General features: G+C 41.5%; 1 protein-coding gene across 1 annotated transcript in view; it reads right to left on the minus strand.

Annotated features, from left to right (window-relative positions):
- LOC122725822 (cytochrome P450 4B1-like) overlaps positions 1-14,571 on the minus strand; it is a 30,843-nt gene extending 16,272 nt beyond the window's left edge. The window contains exons 1-2 of the mRNA XM_043963148.1: positions 14,372-14,571; positions 2,764-2,905 (exon numbers count right to left, since the gene is read on the minus strand). Coding sequence (XP_043819083.1) covers positions 2,764-2,905; positions 14,372-14,560 — 331 coding nt within the window. The 5' untranslated portion in view covers positions 14,561-14,571. The remainder of the gene's footprint in view (positions 1-2,763; positions 2,906-14,371) is intronic.
- Positions 14,572-15,923: the final 1,352 nt, after the last annotated feature.

Consider the following 15,923-nt stretch of genomic DNA (forward strand, 5'->3'; position numbering starts at 1 on the left):
AGTAATGGAAAAAAATATGAAACTTCCCAGGGCCGATAAAAGATCTCAGGGTACATTATTAGAGACCTCTCTTCAAGCTGACATTGTACCATTAGCAACAATGAAATAATGTGGCAAAAAGAGAAGTCTTGGATTTGGAAAAAGAGATACAGGTTAAAATCCTAGTTCTGTTGGTTACTATCGGTAGGACCTTGGGCAGGTCACTCTGATGTCTAGGCCTTGATGGAAGGGAAAATGAGGAAGCAGGACTCAATGGTCTCTATAGTTCCTAGATTCTAGATATAAACCTATGAGCCTATGAACCTTCCAACTCAAAATGCACAATCCTGTCACTACAGTTAGGTTCACTCATCCAAACAGGTGTAAATCCACTTAACTGGACAATAACCTAGCCCACATTTCTCCATCACATGTACAAGGGAAACATTAGGCAAACTGACAGATGTTTTTGATGAAATTCAGCTTAATTCTGTCGACGACATCCCTCAGAGTTAAAGAAATTTGATTAAATTTGACAAGCAATTTTAAACAATTGTGGGCAGGGAACTGTCCTAGGTGCTAGAAAGACAAGGTGAAGCCACTGACCCTCCTTTTATATTTACCTGTAAGGATACAACATATAAGCAGATGTGGAAATACAGGACCCTTTGAAAAGCAAAAGCACACTGACAGCTACAGAAGGTCAGGGAAGGTTTTCAAAAGAAAATTACAGTTGAGATGAGCCTTGAAGGAAGGTAAGGCTTCTAAAAGGAGGGCATGAGGCATGAGAGGATTTTAAGCATAGGGAAAATCCCTGCAAATACCTGCCCATGTTGCCATCAGTAAGAAAGGGGCCAGGAGATAACGAAAGAATTGAAATGGTGAGTGGGGATTGTCAAAGGGACAAATTCCTGGAAGAGAGGATAGGATCAAGGGAACAAGCAGAGGAATTGGACTTGCCAAGGAGAAGGCTGACTTCTTCATCAGAGAGAACAGGAGATGAAGTGTTTTGGGGATGGAGGATAGAGAGCTCATGGCAGATGACTACTTTTTTTCACTAAAAGAGATGGGCATGTCTTTTGTTGATCAGGAACAGCATAGTAAGTTTAAGAAGAGATCAGAAGCTTTCGAACAACAGCAGCAGAAGGGAGTGGGATAGGGCAGCCACTGACAAATAAAAGGTTTGTTGTCAAAAGTGGGACCCGATCAAGATTAGTCACCACAAATTTGCAGTGATTTAGCCCACAGGCAGTAAGCAGAACTCGAGTGAAAGTGGAGGAGATAGCTGGGAAGGGTGACTCAGAGTCAGGATTTAGCAAAGCATGAGCAGAGGGTGAGGATCTCAAGGATTTATGACAAAGAAAAGTTGAACTGATTAAGCACAGGGACAAGGATACCAAGGGAGGAAAATTAAGACCAGAGCATGGGTGGTGGACTGTAAGACCAGAGAGGGGTGAATGACTGGAGGTCACAATCAATTTAGGAGGACTGAGGGAAAATGAGAGATGAAAGACTAAGATATGGTCAGGAAGAAGAATTTCAGAGTTTATTAGCCAATAGACACGAGCAGTTATGTGGTATGTCTGATGTGCCAGGAACTGTGCTAAGTGCTGCATGGAAGCAGAACACTTTGGGGTGATTGCAAGATCAAGAGAATGATTGTCTCTGTGTGGGATGGAGATGGATGTTCCACTAACCTAGGAACCCTGTCAAAAAGGAATCAAGATTAGTCTGGTCTAACCTGGTCATGATAAGGCCTTGTTGGCTCTTTGTGGTCACTGCTTCCTTTTCCAGATGTTCACCAACCATCTCTTTAACAATAGTTAAATAATTGACAACAATATATGATAATATATTGTATATTATTATATAATATATTATAATAATAAATAATAGTATATTCTATAATCTTGATGTTTTTAAGTCTAGCACACTGTCTTATAACTTGCACACTGAACTCTATGCCTGTTGTGTGTGGGGGGGTGGGGGTTGTAAGAAACTGGGACCTCAGGGCAGCAAGGTGGAACAGTGGATAGAGCACTAGCCCTGAAGTCAGGAGGACCTAAGTTCAAATCTAGCCTCAGATATGTGACACTGGACAAGTCAATTAAGCCCAATTGCTTCACAAAAAAGAAAGAAAGGAAAGGAAAGGATGAAAGGAAAGGAAGAAAGAAAGAAAGGAAGGAAGGAAGGAAGGAAGGAAGGAAGGAAGGAAGGAAGGAAGGAAGGAAGGAAGGAAGGAAGGAAGGAAGGAAGGAAGGAAGGAAAGAAGGAAAGAAGGAAAGAAGGAAAGAAGGAAAGAAGGAAAGAAGGAAGGAAGGAAAAAAGAAACTGGGACTCTTCCCCTTCTCCTTATCTGTAGTACTTCTCCCATTTTTCATAATCTCAAAAATATTACCAATGGCTTACTACTCACATATCCCAGTTTTCTTAGTACCCTGTCAAGGAATTTGCCTTGGATGAATGATTCAACCTTAGTAAAAGCAGCTAGGCACTATTATATCTACCTTCTTATCTTGGTCCTCAATTCTCTATTTGCCATTTTTTCTTAGCCCTTTTCAGTCCACAGATGGCTAATTTTGCCAGAGAAAACATAAGCCTTAATGACAGTTATCACCTCTATTACCTCACCCAAGGCTTTCAGTTAAGGGCTCTGTCTATCTCCATGCTTAGGGTCCCTCTCCATTGTACCCTCCCATTCTCTTCCATTCATTCTTACCCATATTTACCCTTCTGGTTCCCCCTTAGATGCAGACCCCATTGCTAAGTCTCAAGTTCCCTCACCTCCTCGACTGTACACAGCCTTGGTGTAGTCAGGGTCATAGATGTTCAGGAAACCGATAAAATTCCCCATCCACAGCTGGTGAGCACAGGGGTAAATTTTGGTCCATGACAGAACCTTGTCCAATCCTCCTTCTTTCTTGATCTGCAATTGAGGAAGAGGGAAGGGAATAGAGATCACAGAGGTCATATTACTGGAGGTCAGAAGAAGAGGAAAACCAATTCCAACAAGTTAGAGAATTCTACATACATTATAACAGTCCCCATTTGGGAACAAACTCTGTCACAACAAAGAAAGAAATCCAAGGGGAAAATCAGATGGAGGAGGAAGATCTGGGAGAAGTAGATGTGTGAGTCAAAGATGTGGGAAGAAAAGGATCAGAAGAAAGATGGAAGAGGGAGTAAGAGGGACTAAGAATAGGAAAGGAATAGAACTGAGGGAAGGAATAATTACAAAATCATAGAGTTTGAGTTGCAAGTGATGTCATCAGCAATCTAGTCCAGTCCATTCCTTAATAAAAAATCCTAAAGCCTCACTAAAACAAAGTGGTCATTCAGTTGAAGTCTGGCTTGAAATCTTCAGTGAGGATAATAAGCCTACTACCTCCCAATGTGGCCTATTCTACATTTGGATAGCTCTAATGGTAGGAGTTTTCCCCTAATATTAAAACTAAATTTGTCTCTTTAAACTTCTACCCATTGCTCCTGGTTCTGCCCTGTGGCACCAACGGACACACAGTCTTCCACAAGACAGTCTTTCAAACATTTAGTGACAACTGCCCTCCCGTGCCTTCTCTTTCCATGCTGAACATTCTCACTCCTTTCCTTAAAGGATGGATATTAGGCTTTTCACAAATCTAGTTGGTCTTTTTTGATCACTTGCCAGCTCATCAGTATCCTTTCTAAAACACAGTGACCAGGACTGGTGTACTCTAACCAGGACAGAGCACAGAACTATCATCTTCCTTATTTCTAAGTAATGTAGGTGAGAACCTCATTAAATTTTTGGCTTCCAGATCACCATGCTGGCATATCAAACTTTGTAGTCCACTAAAACTCTAAAACCTTTTCCAGACAAACTGAAATCTGGTCAACCCTTGCTCCCCATAATCTTGTATTTGTGATGTGAATTTTTGTATCAATAGATGACTTTCCATTTGTCCTCACTCCATTTCATCTTTTAACATTTAGTCCAATGTCAATTTTGTGAAGATTTTTAGGGCCCTGAATCTGTCATCCAGTGTGTTAGCTAATCTTCCCTAGCTTTGTGTCATTGATTTTTTTGAAAAGGTTGTCATCTATGCCTTATCCAAGTCATTTATATAAATGTAAAACAACAAAGGGCTGAGTACAGGTCTCTGGGATACTCCACTGGAGATTTACTACAACTTTCTATAGAGCCATTAATGACTAGTTGAAATTCATCCATTTAGCCAATTTTGAATCCACATATTTTCCAACTCACATCTTTCCATCTTTTCTATAAAAATAGCATGAAATGCTTAATCAAATTTTATGCTGAAAATCTAGGTAAGCTATATTGCTACATCAATTTACTCACTTATCCACTAGTTTAATAACCCTATCAAAAAAGGAAATAAAATTAGTCTGACATGATCTTTTCTTGAAGGCAGTTTGATTTGTTGTGATCACTTCCTTTTACAGAAGTTCACTAGCCATCTCTTTAATGATATGTTATAGAATTTTGCAAGAAATCAAAGTCAAGCTCACTAACCTATAGTTTACAAATTTCTTTCTCTTCCCTTTTTTGAAGATCAGCACATTTAACCTTTTCTGGTACCTTCCATGTTTTCCATAATCATTTACATTTAGCTGACAGTGACTCAGAAATCACACCCGGGGTAGCTAGGTGGTGCAGTGGATAGAGCACCGGCCCTGGAGTCAGGAGTACCTGAGTTCAAATCCGACCTCAGACACTTAACACTTACTAGCTATGTGACCCTGGGCAAGTCACTTAACCCCAATTGCCTCACTAAAAAAAAAAAAGAAAAAAAAAGAAATCACACCCACCATTCTTTTTGATCAATACCTTGAAATTGTTAACTTCAGTAAGGTGACTTGAATTCAGTTTATGAGAGAGAGAGAGATGAAGAAATAAGAGAGGTGGAAGAAGAGGTGGGGAGGATGAGATGAGGGAGTAAAAGAAGGGAAAGAGATAGAAAATAGGGAAGATGAAGAGATGGTGGGGGAATACATAGGAAGGAAGAGGTAGAGAGAAAGAAATGAGGGAATTGAGAAATGGAGAAGAGATGGAGGGAGAAGGGATAGTAGAGAAAATGATAAATGGGGGAAGGAAAAGGAGAAAGATAGGAAGAGATGGGGAGAAACATTTAAGGAGGAAGGAAGGGAATCAATGAGGAAGGAAAAGAGTTGTCAAAAGAAAATTATATAGGTCTAAAGGGAACTCAACAATGTTACATTTGAAAATTAAGGTAAACTTTAGTAAGGCAAACTTGTATCAGGATCACACAAGCTTTAGCAGCTTCCACATTAAAGAAGTGGAGGTCTTGGAATATGATATTCCAGAGGGTAAAGGGGTAGTATTACAACCAAGAATAACCTATGTAGCAAAACTGAGTATTATACTTCAGGGGTGGTGGGATGGGCATTTAATATAAAGAAGACTTCCAAGAATTCCTGATGAAAAGATAAGAGCTGAATAGAAATTTTGACATTCAAACAAAAGATTCAAAAGAAGCATAAAAAGGTAAAAATTAAAGCATAATCATAAGGGACTTAATGGAGTTAAACTATTTACATTTCGATATGGGAAGATGATACATATAACTCCTAAGCATTTTATCACTATTAGGGAAGTTAGAAGGTGTCTGCATAAACAGAGGGCATGGGTTTAAGTTGATTATATTGGGATGATCTCCAAGAAAAGAATGTAGAGGTGAGAAAGAGAGATTCACTGGGAGAAGGGGGAAGGGAGAGGTAGAATGAGGGGGGAAATCTCACATAAAGAATTAGGAAGAGCTTTTATAGTAGAGAGATAAATTGGGGGGAGGGGCAATGCTTTGGCCTCACCCACATCAGAATTGATTCAAAAAAGAAAGAAGAGAGAGAGAGAGAGAGAGAGAGAGAGAGAGAGAGAGAGAGAGAGAGAGAGAGAGAGAATCTATCTCATCCAATAAGGAGATAGAAAGGAAAGGGGATAAGCGATCAGAGGGATGACTCCTTAAAGAGTAAGCTAAGGGGACAGAGCCAAGATGGTGGAGGAAAGGCAGTGACTTCCCTGAGCTCTCCCCAAAACCCCTCCAAATACCTTCAAATAATGCCATAAAACAATTCCTGTAACAGCAGAACCCACAAAAGGACAGGGTGAAATAATTTTCAAGTCAAAGATGCTTTAGAAGGTTGGCAAGAAAGGTCTGATGCACCAGGATGAGAGTGGAACGCAGCCACATAGATCCAGCCCCAGCCCCAGCCCCAGAGAATCAGGAGCCTCTGAATCAGCATCTGCTTCTGGAACTCAGCCCACAGATGGTGAGGGGGTCGAGCAGTTGATCAGGGAGAGATTTCAGGGGTCTCTTTGCTGGTGCTGAGGCAAGACTCTATTGTTTTGTCTGTACTCAGATCCGGGTCACAGTCTAGGGTGGCAGCCCAGGTGGGGGAGGGGCGCAGGCACACCAGAGTGTGCAGCCACAGGGAACAGAATTCTGTTCCAGGTTAGAGGGCAAGCAGACTTGTGGTTGCTTACAGACCAGAGCACAGACCAAGAGAATGGTGATACTGCCTCTCCTTAAATCGTATCACCTTGGACCCCCTGAAACTTGGGACAGTGTGCCCTGGAAGCAGTGTTCCACTTTTAAAAGGAGTTAAAAGTCAAGAAATAGGCTGGGAAAATGAGAAAATAGAAAAAATGCTGACCCTAGGAAGTTATCTTTACATGTAACGGGAAAAAAATTAATTAAATACTTTATTAAAAAAAGAAGGGAGCCTGAGTTCAAATCCAACCTCAGACACTTGACACTTACTAGCTGTGTGACCCTGGGCAAGTCACTTAACCCCCATTGCCCCGCAAAAAAAAAAAAAAAGAAGGGAGGGCAGATTGGGAAGGGGGCAGTCAGAAGCAAAAGGATAGAGTGAAAGAAGATAGAAAATAGAGTAGATATTATGGGGAGGGAATAGGATGGAATGAAATACAGTTATCAATTGTAACTGTGAAAAAAAATTGAAGCAAGTTTGTCTGATAGGCCTCAGTTCTCAAACACATAGAGAACTGAGTCAAATTTGTTAAAATAATAGCCATTCCCCAATTGATAGATGATCAAAAGATATGAAGTTTTCAGATGAAATAATTAAAGCTACCTATAGCCATATGAAAAAAAAATGCTCCAACTCACTATTGATTGAAGAGATTCAAATCAAAACAATTCTGGGTACTACCTCATGCCTATTGGATTGGGGGAAATGAGTCATTAATACATTCTTGGTAAAGTTGTAAACTGATTCAAACATTCTCTAGAGCAATTTGAAACTATGACCAAAGGGCTATAAAACCATGCATATTTTTGACCTAGTAATACCAGTACTAACTTGGTATCCTAGAAGAGATTTTTTTAAATTGAATTAGAAATTGGGGATTTGCCCATCAATTGGCTGAACAATTTGTGGGATGAGATTATGATGAACCACTATTGTGCTATAAGAAATGATGAGCAGGATGCTATCAGAAAAACCTGGAAAGACTTACATGAGCTGATACAAAGTGAAATGTACTGTATACAAAGTAACAGCAATATTGTAAGATGATCTGCTGTGAATCACGTAGTTATTTTCAGCAATACAATGATCCAAGACAACTCTGAAGGACTTATGGCAAATGCAGTCTATCTACAGAGAAAGAACTGATGGTTTCTAAATACAGATTGAAGCATAATTTTTTGTTCCCTTTTCTAAAGTTTGTTTTGTCTGTTTTCTTTCACAACCTGACTAATGTGGAAATGTTTTGAATGACTACACATGTATAACATATATTGAATTGCTTGAGTTCTTAAGATGGGGTGGGGAGGGAGGGAGGAAGAGAATTTGGAACACAAAGTTTTAAAAAAATTATGTTGCGGCAGCTAGGTGGCGCAGTGAATAAGGCACCAGCCCTGAATTCAGGAGTACCTGAATTCAAATACAGTCTCAGACACTTGACACTTACTAGCTGTGTCCATTGGGGAAACAGGTTCCTTTTATCTCTGATAAATCTGGTATCTAAGATATGTAAATAATTTACACAAATATATGAGATTGAGCCAATCCACTACAAATAAGTGAGGTAATTTGGTTTAGTGACAGAGCATTAGAGAAAGAAAAATACATAAATATATATATGAAATGACTAGGCAGGGCAAGGGATAGGGTGGTGGTCTTAAAAATTATGAAGATCCGGGGCAGCTAGATGGCGCAGTGGTTAAAGCACCGGCCCTGGATTCAGGAGTACCTGAGTTCAAATCTGGCCTCAGACACTTGACACTTACTAGCTGTGTGACCCTGGGCAAGTCACTTAACCCCCATTGCCTGCAAAAAACAAACAAAAAAAAATTATGAAGATCTGAATTCAGATTCTGCTTCAGAAACTTAGTTAACAGTGTGACCCTGGGCAAATTATTTAGCCTCTTTCAGCTTCAGTTTGCAAAATGGAGATAATAATAGCACTTACCTCACAGGATTATTGTGAGGATAAATTATATATTTATACACATATAAACCTCTTTGGAAACCTTACACTGCTATTTAAATACTAGTTATTTTTTTATCCTATCCAAATTCATCATATTATATTTAACCTAATTTAACAGTCTTTCAAGGGTTGGGTTTTTTTCCTTTGGTATCCTGGATCTGTCACCCACTTTTAGCTATCCCTCTCAGCTTTGCGTCACCTGAAATATGATAAGCAGACTTTTTATGCTTTTATGCAAATCATTGATAAAAAACATTACATAGCATGGGGTCAACTACAGATACATGGAACACTCCACTGGAAACCTCTTGCCAAGCTGATATTAAACTAACTAGCTACCACTCTTTGGGGATGTATAGGGTGTTCAGGGTGAACTATCACCTCTGGAAGATGGTTATCTACCCATCTGAAGCCAGCATGGCTTCAGAAAAGGCTGATGAATGGTCAACATGGTGTTTGCTGCCTGATAACTCCAGGAGAAAAGGCAGGAGTAGAAAAGATGTCTGTATGCAAAGTTTGTCTCTTACCAAGGCCTTTGATACTATTAGTCATGAGGGTTTGTGGAAGATCATGGAGAACTTTTGTTGCCCAAAGAAGTTCATCAGTATTGTAAACCAGTCTTAGGAAAGCATGCCTTCATGGGTTCTGGATAAAGGTCGTGCTCTCATGCTTTCCCAGTCACCAGGGCATCAAGGTCAGCTACTGCACTGATAATAAACTATTTAACTTGAAAAGGCTACAAGCCAAGACTCAAGCAGGAGAGTTGCTGTGTGATTTTGTTGTTGTTGTTGTTCATAGATGATTATGCACTCAATGCAGCCTCTGAGGCTGAGATGTAACACAGTATAGATCCATTTTCTGCTACTTATTCTAATTTTGGCCCGATAATCAACACCAAGAAAACAGAGGTTATTCCATCTGAGCAATAGTCCTTAGAAAGGAATAATAGCAAGGTTGCAACTTTCTCTACCAGCCAGAGCTACACCATCCATACATGGAGTCATTGGTTACAGCAAATGAAGAAATTTTAAATGCTGTGGATAAGTTCACTTAGCTTGACAGTATACTTTTCAGGGATATCCCCATACTGATGGCTTAGCTCATGCTTTGGTAGAGCTAGCTCAGTGTTTGGGAGGCTCCAAAGGAAAATGTGGGAGAGAAGAGATATTAGACTGACTACCAAAATGAAGGTCTACAGAGCCATTGTGTTGACTTCCTTGTTGAATGCCTGTGAAACCTGGACAGTCTACCATCACCATGCCAGGAAACTGAATGGCTTCCATTTGAATTCTATGAAAGATTCTGAAGATCACCTGGCAAGATAAAGGACCAGACACTGAGGTCCTTTCTTGAACTAAACTACCAAACTTTCAAACTCTCCTGCAGAGAACACAACTCAAAATGGATTGGCCACATTGTTCAAATGTCAAACATACATTTGCCTAAAAGACTATTTTACAAAGAACTTGCACAAGGTAAGCCCTCAAACAGATGTCAGAAAAGGCCACACAAGGACTCTCTCATTCTTTTTAGTACCAATTGTGAAACCTGGGAAATAACACTGGCACAATCTTCCTAACTCCAGGTCTGGCACTTTGTCTACTGTGTCACCTCACTGCCTTGCCAGATAATATCTAGCAATAAAGGTATGTGAAGTGCTTTACAAATATTATTTTATTTTATCCTTGCAACAGTCCTGGGAGGTAAGTACTATTATATCCCCATGTTATAGATAAGGAAACTGAGACAAACAGAAGTGAAGTGATTTTCTCATCCTCACAGAGCTAGTGAGTATGAAAGGTGAGATTTGAATTTAGGTCTTCCTTACTCTTAGTACAGAACTCTCTCCACTGTACCACCAAACTGTCTTGCACTGTCATCCCAATAATGTCATCATGGTTTTTGTTGTATTTGTTATCTCTTTTCTTTTACAGCAAGGTTCAGATAGAAAGTTGCTACCTTGCTATTATTCCTTTCTATGGATTATTGCTCAGATGCAATGAATAGTCATTTTTTGTAATTGAATAAAGGCATGAAGAGATAATCTCACTTCCTAGAGAGTCACTGTTTTAATTGTTGTTTTGCTACCCATTTGAATAAATGGGTTTCTTTATTATTTGCCACATGTGTCCACTGTAGAACTGACATTTGGTGGGAAAAGGGGTCAAGCCTGGCACATCGAGCTTGGGGTCCTCCTTCCCCATTAATGATGACATAGTGATTTGAGTTAGATTAATCCTTACCATATTTCCCAAATTAACCATATTTAAGGGAGCGGATAGGTATGCTTCTAGAGGTATCCCCTCACTCAGAAGAGAGCAGAGTTCCCTCCAGCCCCAACCTCCTGCTTCCCCTCCTGGCAAGAACGAAAGTCTCCATTGGAGAAGAGGCTAATGATGTCTATTCTGCCTTCTTTTGAGCCACACAATGATTCCCCCCCTCCCTCCATTCTAGAGGCAGATGGACAGCCCTCCCCACACATGGGCCTCACTACTTGGGATCTTGTTATGTTGGCATGGTGATATCTATTAACAACATTGCTCCTAAGGGATTTTAATTAATCTCACATGAAGGAGAATGTGAGTAACAGCAAGTCTCTGATAATAACTTGATTCCAGTTATCTTTAGTGGTTGAGTTCTCCAGAATATTTTTAAGTCTGTATTTTCAGTATGGGAATTTGTCATGTGTATGTCAGTGCAAAATAGCAAACATATTCTGTCTAATTCCAGCCATTAGGTCATGTCTTGTTAGGCCTTGAACACATTTGGGGGTTTTTAAACTATCTTCAGTGCTATGTTGCGCAGTTTGTATACTCCCTTCTATAATCTACATTGATAATTAAATTCGGATTTCTTAAGCTAGTTTCATATGGCAATGATATGTTTCAGAATTGCCATCATCAAACCCTCTATTTCTATGCACAAATGCCTACGACTAGGCCACTTGTTTGGTGCTTCTTTGCTGCCATGCCAGAGGATGAATTCAGGTGGCTGTCACCCATGGAGAGCCTTTTGATTCTATTCGTTCAACTTTGCCACTCCACAAGTTCTAGAGGCAAACCTCTTTCAGTTATATTTGACATGTGGCCTTGACCTGTTCTCAGCCCTGACTTTGTCCAGCAAAGTGACATGTGCTGGTTCCAAAGGTATTTCAGGAAGGGGGTGGGGGGAAGGGACAGAGTTAGACCTGTTAGGCTTTAAGAATGTCTGGAGCAATTGGGTGACACAGTGGAAAGAGTACCAGGCCTGGAATCAGGAAGACTCACCTTCCTGAATTCAACTATGGCCTCAGACACTTACTAGCTGGGTGACCCTGGGCAAGTCACTTAACCGTGTTTGCCTCAGTTTCTCATCTGTAAAATGAGCTGGAGAAGGAAATAGCAAGCCACTCCAGTATCTTTGTCAAGAAAGCCCCATGGGATTACAAAGAATTAGACACAACTTAACAAGAATTTCTATCAATACATGCTATCCTTTTTGGTGAGGAAAGATAAAGTATTAACAAACATGAGGAAGAGGCATCAGGGCATCATGCTTTACTGAGAAGGTAACTTCTGAGCTGAGGCTTGGAGAAAGGATTTAAAGGGGCAAACTGAGGGAGGAGTTCTTTCCAAGCAGGCGAGATGACTTCTGCAAATGCTTGGAATTGGTAGATAAAGTTTTAAATTCAGGAGATAGCTAAAAGTTGAGTATAGAGATAAGAAAGAATATATGAAGGGTCTAGAAGGGTAAGAGGGAGCCAGATGGGGATTAATGCCCCAGGCTTCAATACCAGCCTGAACCATTTATATGTTATTTGTGGGCAGTGGGAAGTAATTCACAGTTTGGGGACAAAGTAGCAACATGATTAGACCTGTACCTTAAGAAGATTGTTCTGGGAGTTGTATGGAGAATGGACAAAAGATACGAACACTTCAGTTCAATTAATCAATCTGTCAGGGGCATTGAACTAAGGATGAACCCATGAAATATTATTAGGTGAATAAGAGAGGAGAGAGAGAAGAGGGCCTAGGGTAAAGTCTGGCATATATCCCTGCTGAGGGAGCAAGACATGGGCACCAATTCCTCAAAGAAAACTAATTAATCTCAGTAAGGAGTAAATGAAATTGTTTTACACATAAAGAATTTGGGGATTGGCTGAAGAGACTCAGTCAAGTCCCATGGGCTTGTATAGGAGTGAGGCAGTCCAAATGCCAGTGTTCAAGGCTGCAGATGGAGGAGAATAGTTTTGCCAAGTTCTTAAGGGGAAAAGAGGAAGACCTCATGTCTCATCTTCCCCTTCCTGACCAGAGAATAACCTTATGAACATCAAAATATTATATTTGACTTCTCATTGGAACAGCTAGAATAGCTGGTGACTTTGTCTACAGAGTACAAATGAGATTCTGAGGAAGAGTTTTACAACTTTTCAAGGAGCCCAGAAGAAAGTTGGGCTTTCCCCTGCCCAAAAGGCTCAAAAAAGGGGAGAGAGGAACTTCCAAGAGCTGTGAATGACTCTCTTAGCCATATATGCTCTAAGTTTAAGCCTAGCATTTGTAGGCACTTAGAGGGGAGTATACCCAGGTTTGAGGGGAGGCTGTGGGTTGTTTTGTACCAACTCTTCTGACTATACCAGCTAAATAAATTCCCTTTCCTAAAAGTCAATTAAGCTTGGCTGGGTAACTGATATTGATTTTATATTATTGCAGGGGTGGGAATCACACTGGTGGAAGGTCATGAGCTGAAGTCCTAGAAATGGCCGCCCCCAGCTGCCTCCTACCTGCCGGTTCAATAGGGAGGAAGATGGTAGGGGGGATAATGAGTTCTGCTTTGGACCTATTGAGTTTGAAATGCCAACAGGATAGCCATATGGAAAAGCACAGCAGGAAGACAACAACGTGGAACTGGGGATGGATATATGTGAATCTCAGAGTCATCAAATGGAGACGATAGCTAAATAAACTCTGACAAGATCACCAAAGGAGAGAATGTAGAGAGAGCAGAGAAGAAGGTTCAGGACAAAAACTTGGGAACATCCCTCTAAGAGAGCAAACAGGACTTGGACACTAATCCAATGAAGGGGACTTAGAAGAAGCCATCAACAAAGAGGTATGAAGAGAACCAAGTGAGAGAAGCAGTACAGAAGAGAAGAGACTGGGGCGGCTGGGTGGTGCAGTGGATAGAGCACCGGCCCTGGATTCAGGAGGATCTGAGTTCAAATCCAGCCTTAGACACATAACACTTATTAGCTGTGTAACACTTAACCCTCATTGCCCTGCCCCACCCCCAAAAAAGAGGGACTGATAGAATTTGAAACAGAAAAGAGACTACGAAGCATCCCGGTGGGCAGGCTTGTCAAAATCAAGGAGGATGAAGACTGAGAAAATGCCATGAGATTTACCTCAGAAAAAGCATCTGATTTACAGACATAGAAAACCCCAAACCCCATTTCTCAGGGACAAAGCAAGTAGTTCTTTTCCCTCTCCTCAACCTCTCCCTATCCCCACATCTTCCTTTCCTTCTCCTTCCCAGTGTCCTCCTCTCTTCTCCCTCCTCACTTTCTCCTCTTTCTCTCTCCTTTCACCCTCTCTACTCCCTCCACCACTTCCTCTTTTCCTCTCTTTCTTTTCTGTATGGTGAGGAGGTAGTGGGCTCCCCTCACCATTGGTATTCTAGCAGAGGCAGATTACTACTCATTCATCAGTGATGCTACTGGATGTGGGAAGTATCTTGGTCAGGTATTAGGAGAGCTAGCTGCCTCTGATCTTTCCATTACTGAAATCCTGCAATTCATTTTCTACCTTTCTTTATCATTTCCTCCTGTCTTTTCCCCTCATTTCCCTCTCCCCATTTCTTTCTCTCTCTATGTATGCCTTTCTTCTACTTCCTCCAAACCATCCCTCTTACCTTTGCCTGGCCAAGAGCTTGACCTACCTCCTTAGCATGCCCAAAGAGCCAATGGGTGGGTGGCCCAGGGAAGCTCTTTAGGGCTTGGAGAAGCCTCTGCCTCCTGGTCAGGAGCCGGGTCAGTTGGATCAGGCCCACGGTCAGGGCGAGGGAAGCTGCCCATAGCCACAGCTTGGGAAGGCTCACAGGGAGCCAAGAGGAAAGCCAGGAGAACATGGAGTGCTCTGCTCTGGATTCAAGCACTGTCCTCCCACAAGCAGCCTTCCCCTCTTATACCACAGGCCTGGGCACCTGGCCAGCTCCAGGGCGCCACCCTCCGTTGGTCACACCCTAAGAAAACAGTTTTATCTCCAACTGGAGCCCACAACTAGCCCACAATACAGACTGTGGGGAGGAAAGATTTGAAAGAGAACTTTGCTCTCTTCTTTGGCGAACTTCCCAGAATTCCAGGATTGACTCCAAAAGAACTCAGCCAATAAACCCCAAGAGAAAACAATCAGAGCAAAGAAAGAGATGCTCAGAGAACAAGACGATTTCAGGGAGACCTTCATCTTTGCCTTTGTGTTTGTTATAATGAATCATACATCATGGACAATATGTCCAACCTGGAGGTAATCAATGCTCCAATGAGTCCTGGACAAAAATGATCTGGTTGGGGCAGCTAGATGGTGCAGTGGATAAAGCACTGGCCCTGGATTCAGGAGAACCTGAGTTCAAATCCAGCCTCAGACACTTAACACTTACTAGCTGTGTGACCCTGGGCAAGTCACTTAACCCTCACTGCCCTGCAAAAAAAAAAAAAAAAAACAAAGAAAAAGAAAAATGATCTGGTTGTCCCCCAAATATATCTCACTTTTCTATAACCAGTTTAAGCCCAGGAATTCTGACCAAAACACAAGAAAGGGAAGAGCACATCCATCTGTCACTATCCTTGTCTACCCTCACTCTTCCCTGCCCTCCCTTCCCCCTCTTTCTCAGGGTTGATCATCAAGTTCTTATCATATGCACTAGGAAGGTTGGAATCCAGGCTTCTTAGCACAATCCCTGACCACCACTGCTTCTGGTGTTCCTGTCTTATGGGTGCCCTCCCCATCCAAGTTGCCTTCTGGTGATGCCCTTATCCTGTTGTTAAAAAAATTGTCCTCTATAGTAAGTGAGGGTCCTTCCCCTGGAAATTACTTTGTAGATATTTCTTACCTCACCTATTGTTGGCCCCATCAATAGGAACAGCGATTCAAGAAACTCGGGACTCAGATACCATCCAGTTTTGTGGGATGGTCTCTACCCAGTATTTGCCGAATCCCAAGAGTTGTGCATCTAACCTTGAAAGCAGGGGACTTGTGGGAAGAAGCAAAAAGTATTGCAAGCAGGGAGATGCCTGAGACGGGCTATCAGGACCAGCCACTGAAAGTTCAGCCATGATTGTCAGTCCCAAGAGGAGAAAAGAGGGGAGCATCCACAGAGGGCAAGGATAGAAGTGATCCTTTATTTTAACCAGAAGAGCAAAGGCAGGGATCTCTAGCCCCCACATAGTGAAGGAGATCTTGTGCAAAAACCCTTCTGTTTTCCCTTCTCTATC

This window comes from Dromiciops gliroides, chromosome 4 (genome assembly GCF_019393635.1).
Source record: "Dromiciops gliroides isolate mDroGli1 chromosome 4, mDroGli1.pri, whole genome shotgun sequence".
In the NCBI taxonomy this organism is placed as follows: Eukaryota; Metazoa; Chordata; class Mammalia; order Microbiotheria; family Microbiotheriidae; genus Dromiciops; species Dromiciops gliroides.